We start from the raw sequence: 5990 nt of genomic DNA on the forward strand, positions 1-5990 counted from the left end.
TCAGGTTCAGGGAAAACCTGGAAATCATGAAAAAGTCAGGGAATTTTGTTAGCCAGGAAACAGTAAACAATTTTGAAAAACACTTTCAAATCTCAGGGTATTTATATAAGAGGCACTTTTATAAACAATGAAGAATAAAAAATAAAAAATTACAATTGTTTTATTTTATAGAGAGAAGTAAGATTAATGCATGTTACAAGCTACGAATTCTGATCTTCAAATATTAACAGTCAAGAAAAAATCAGGAAATTTTTAAACCAAATTTTTGCAGTCATCCTCATATTGTCTAGTTTTGAATTTAAAATGATTCATTTGATTTGAAGACTATTATTTTAAAGTTGTGCTATTTTCAGGCCTCGAAGGGTACGATTTTTTCGATTTTTCTTTTAATGCAACTGTTTTTCAAATTTTATTTAAATTTTTAAAGTAGAATACATGTATAAGTGATTTTCTTTGTATAATATTTTGTTTCTCAAATGATTTCTCAGTAAAGTATACTTCTATCAAAACACAATTTAGTAAAGCTTCAAAATTTTATACGTGTTTGTTTAGAAATTATAAATAAAACAAGTACGCAAAATACCTTGTCAGGCACTTTTCTCAAGTTACAAATAAGTTTGTATTTTTTTAAATTTTATTTGTTTACATTTATTTAAATCATGTAATTGAATAAGTTTAATATTTTATAGTTGAGCTATTTTAGGATAAAACTCGTTAAAATCGTTAAATCGATTTACTATTTTTGCTTAATCTGTTTTATAAAATATCAGTTAACCCGAAAGTATCATTGCACATTCATTTGATCTTTTCTGCTTGTTTCGGGGATTCACCCAATTATTTTAAGGGAAAAAAGAAAAAAATTATACTACATGTTTTTTTTCTTTTTTAACGATTAAAAACTCGCCTTTCTCGACAATGACGTAAGATATGAATATTATTTTATGATTGAAAATTATTCCTCTTCCTGAAATCTAGAAGATTATACCTTTACGAGATATTTAAAATGATCTATAGTCGAATAACCCTTTAAAATATATTGTCATTTTTCTCATATTTCAAAATATGTTAATCTGTTCTGCATATATCTTAAAAAGATTTGCGAATTTTTTTATCATAGTTCCCGGAAATTTCACGCGACGTCTTGTAACGTGTAAACTGTAAAATTCATATCCATCACAATACATTCCTTGATATTTTAGATTTATATTTCAACACACCCTCTTGGGTTAAACATAATTTAAAAAATTTTTTTGACGTACTATCCAATGGGGAGTTTACTCACCAAAATGTGCAATCTGTTCGGGTCCGAATTCTGCAAAAATTTTAATTTAATAAATCAAAATATCTTTTTTCATACAAATTATAAATAAAAGTTAATTTTTTAAATAAAACAAAATTGTTAGTCATTCAGTTGGAAAATAAAAAATAAAACTTTAATTACTGATCACTTTTTCTTGCGTAGTCTGATTTTCAAAAACATAACATTATTGTCTTATTTATTATTTCTTACAACATAATAGAATTTTCAACTGATTAAGATAAATTTTGTACCAAAAATGATATCGTTCAATTTTCAACAAAAAATGAAATAGTTGAAATTTCAAACAAAGTGATGAGTTTTTAAGCCAGAAGATTAAGTTTCTACTCGTAAGATAAATTTTCAACTAAATATTATGAGCTCTCGCTTAAGAAGGTACATTTTTTACTCAAAGAAAACGAATTTTTAACAACATTGTTAAACTTTCAACCAAAAAATAAATTTTTCACCAAAAATGGAATAGTGAAATTTTCAGATAAAAAAAAATTAATTTTCAACCACATATGCAAGTTGTAACAAAGGAAGTCAATTTTCAACTAAAATAGAACAAAATTCAAACAAAAATGGAATAGCTAAATTTTCTGTTGAAAAAATCAATTTTTAACCAAAAAAGCGAATTTTTCAAAAGAATAGTTGAATTTTCAGCCATGTAGTACAACTTTGCACCAATAGATATGAATTTTCAACGAAAAATTGAATAGCTGATGTTCTAAACAAAAAATATGTTAATATTCAATAAAAAACAGTTGGATATAAACAATAAAAGACGCACTTCAAATATAAACTTAATTTTTAATTTCAAAAATTAATTTTCAACAACAAGTTTTCAACAAAATATTTGAATCGAAAGAAGTGAATTTGCAACTAAAAACGAAATTTGTAACCAAAAAGGAAATAGTTCACTTTTCAGTTAAAAAAGTAATTTCGAAAGAAAAAAGAGGTTTGAATGAGATACTTAAATTTTTAACCAAACATAAAGAATTTTCAAACAAGAAGATTAATTTTATACCAAAAATTCGAGTTTTCAACTAAAAAATTAATTTTTAACAGAAAAACAATATTTTTAACAAAGTAATTGAATTTTTAACCAAAGAAGTGAATTCTTTACCAAAATAAATGAATATTCAAACAAGAAGAAGAATTTTCTAAAATAAAGCAAATTTTCGAACCCATAGTTGAATTTTAAACGAAAATGACGAATTTTCAAGAAAAAAACGCATGTTTTAAAAATTAGTTAAATTTCAACCAAAAAAGGTTTGTTCTTTTTTAACGAAAAAGATTAATTGTTAAGCATAAAGATTTATTTTCAACCAAAAGAGACAAATTTTGAACAATATACATGAATTTTCATTCAAATGGTTAAAAATAGTTTATTCAAATTAAAAAACGTTTAATTTAATCAAAATAGACGAATTTTCAACAAATAATGTAATTTTGTGATTAAAAAAGATCCATTTTTAACCGAAAATAAAACAACAAAAATAAAAGAGAAATTTTCAACTAAAGAAAAGAAACTATAACCGATAAAATTTTAATAAAAAACAGTTCAAGTCAATCAAAAAAAAAGAAGATTTTTCTTCAAAACAGTTGTTCTTTTAGTTTGAAGATATGGTTGTTTTTAGTTTTCGATATAAAAAATGGTTTGAAAACATGTAATTTAATACGTCTTTTCAGTAAACAACAATGTTATGCTTGTGAAATTCAGAACTGTACAAAAAAAACTTACTGTAATTATTTGCTTTCAATCTGAATAACTGACACTTAGACTCTTATTTACGAATGAACTATAAACTTTCATGATCAATTTTTATTAAAAAAAAAACTATTTTTCTTATATTAAATTTGAATTTTCATAGAATTGACATCCGAACAGAACGCGCACTCTTGTTAGTGGTAAAATCCCCCATTCTGGAAAGTCTAATTCGCTCGATAAGTACTTAATGAACAACTTACTTTCAGTTGGAACCAATGGGTGACCTTGCCCATATCATATTCAGATTTACCTCGAGACGCTCAATTATGCATAACTTTATATGACTGTGCTGGGCCAGGTCAACAAATTCCGGTAGGTGGTACCGCCATTTCTCTCTTTGGAAAACACGGAGTTTTTCGTCAGGGTATGTTAGACCTGAAGGTCTGGCCTGGAGTCGAAGCCGACGGAAGAAATCCATCGTCAACTCCGGGAAAAGCGAGGGATCATGGGAAGGAACAGATGCAGAGACTAGCGAAACTTGCTAAGAAACACAGAAATGGTCAGATGAGCAAAGTCGACTGGCTCGATCGATTAACATTCAGAGAAATTGAGTTAATCAATGAACGAGAGAAAAGAGCTTCTGAATATTTGTATCTCATGGTGGAATTTCCAGAAGTCACAATGAATGGCAAATCAGTAAGATATTACAAAAAAATTTTAACTTTTTTTAATTTCTTCTAGAAATTAAACATTTTTCTAATAAATACTTTTGCAGCTCTAAATAGGTTCATAGAAATTGTTTGGAAATAATTATGAACCATGGAATTAAAATTCAGTTAGATTAAATTTAATTTCTTTGCAGTGTTCCATTGTCTATTATGAAAAAGATGTCGATGAAGACGTGCAACCAAGATCACAGCCAGACGTTGTTACATTGCCAGATTGCGAAATTTTGCAAGTGAGTATTTTAGCACGAAAGTAATTTTCCATTCTTGGTAAATTCCTAGTTTAGAGAATAGTCTTCCGTTTTGCATTTTCGAGGATAAAGTTATATTGATGAACAATAAATAGATTATTTTAAGAAACAAGTATTTGTAAATCATGTCAACTGATTTTTTTCGCAGAAATGACATAGTTGAATGAAGTTGGGTTTAATTTTTGTTAAATAGAACGAATGGGGTTTAAACAATAATAAGACTGCTGATGTCCGCTATTAAGATTTGCAAGTCGCGAAGCAATTTGTAAGAAAATAGACTACGACCTATAGGGTAATCTGAAGCCGTACTTCTTGTGAGTAAAGTGAGTAAGATGTTTAAATGGCTGTCTCACATACAAACAGTGTTCTCTCACATCGCGAGAAGAGTAGTTAAATTTTTTAAAACAATCTTCAAGGACTTGTCAAATGACAACATTAATGAGTTTTATTACGTCTGGCAGTGCAAAAACTCCATTCAGGTAAATTGAATTCGAAATCAGAAAGGTTTCAGTAACACAAACTTGATTAGGAAAACGGTATTCTCATAAATTATGGCCCCTTCCCTCACCTGGCATTATTTACTTTCTAGTGGAGATTTATATAAATCTAACTTTAAAAATCCTTTTAAAGTTAGTCAATCATTTTCCCAATAATATTGATTACAGGAGAACCTTGTGGAAGCCAAACATCACAAATTAGCCCGAAGTTTACGCAGCGGTGGAAATACGAAAGAATTAAAACCTACTTCTAATGTTCGCGATGACCTAAACACAATTTTGGCTTATCCTCCAACAACAGCGCTTTCCACAGAAGAGCAAGATTTAATTTGGAAATTTAGATTTTATCTTTCGACACAGAAGAAAGCACTCACAAAATTCGTTAAGTGTGTAAATTGGAAAGTCCCGGGTGAAGAGCGTCAGGCTCTAGAAATGCTTTCCTTATGGGCACCGCCGGATCCAGAAGATGCTTTGGAACTTCTTGGTCCTGCGTTTACCCATCCAGAAGTGAGAAGATACGCCATTGGTCGCCTTAATCATGCTCCTGATGATGATCTCATGCTGTATTTGCTCCAATTAGTTCAAGCTTTGAAATATGAAGATTTCGAGAGTATTAAGGCTGCTAACGACAGTTTAGTTAAAGAGAAGGACGTCGAAAAGAACGATAAGTTTGATAAGGATTTGAGAACTAGTGACCAATCTTCAACGCCTTTGACCACAGTCAGTATTCACTTTTTTTAAATATTATTCTATTATTATGGATTATTATTAGGAAAATTTATAAATTAGAATTTGAACGCTTTATCGAGATGCTGGCCACAAGCAATTTCGATTTACACATGAATTTAAGAATTTGAAGAATTCAAAAGAATTGAATTCATAAGAATTTATAAAAAAATCATTTGAAATCCGTAGAATTCAATGAATACGAAAGAACTAAGTTCAGCAAGATTAAAATCAAATCTAAATAATACGGGAAAATGCATAGAATTCAGTAAAATTTAATCTAAGTCGCAATAATTTAAGTTAATTAACAAAATAAAAAAATTCCGTTAAACTTGGTGGAATAGTAGTAAGTTGAAAGGAATTATTAGCATGCAAAATAGTCCTAAAGGGTAAACAAATTTCATTTTTTAAGTTCAGTGGCATTCAAAGAATTCAAAGTATTTCATGTGAATTCCAAACAATCAAGAAAATAATCAAAATTTCAATTGCATTCAGTAGAATGGAAACGAATTTAGAATAATTCAAGTAAATTCAGAAGAATTCAAGTAAAATGTTGATTATGTTTACATAGATCGTAATGAAATAGATAATAATTTTATTTTTTTGAGAAAAATACAATTATTGTAGACTTCATTAATATTTTAGAGAAAATTAAATAAAATGCAAGATATAAAAAAGAGTCATGAGACTTTTTTTCAAACTTTTTTGTGAGAAACAACTTTGATCTTTTGACTTTCTTAAGAATTCTAAAGAAATAAAATGAATTCAGATATATATTTT

General features: G+C 28.1%; 1 protein-coding gene across 2 annotated transcripts in view; it reads left to right on the plus strand.

Annotated features, from left to right (window-relative positions):
- Positions 1-5990, plus strand: part of LOC117178762 (phosphatidylinositol 3-kinase catalytic subunit type 3) — a 16854-nt gene that overhangs the window by 5562 nt on the left and 5302 nt on the right. For both annotated transcript variants that reach the window (XM_033370204.1, XM_033370205.1), the window contains exons 3-5: positions 3278-3707; positions 3874-3969; positions 4653-5204. In XM_033370204.1, coding sequence (XP_033226095.1) covers positions 3278-3707; positions 3874-3969; positions 4653-5204 — 1078 coding nt within the window. The remainder of the gene's footprint in view (positions 1-3277; positions 3708-3873; positions 3970-4652; positions 5205-5990) is intronic.

Source organism: Belonocnema kinseyi, chromosome 8 (genome assembly GCF_010883055.1).
Source record: "Belonocnema kinseyi isolate 2016_QV_RU_SX_M_011 chromosome 8, B_treatae_v1, whole genome shotgun sequence".
NCBI classification, from domain to species: domain Eukaryota; kingdom Metazoa; phylum Arthropoda; class Insecta; order Hymenoptera; family Cynipidae; genus Belonocnema; species Belonocnema kinseyi.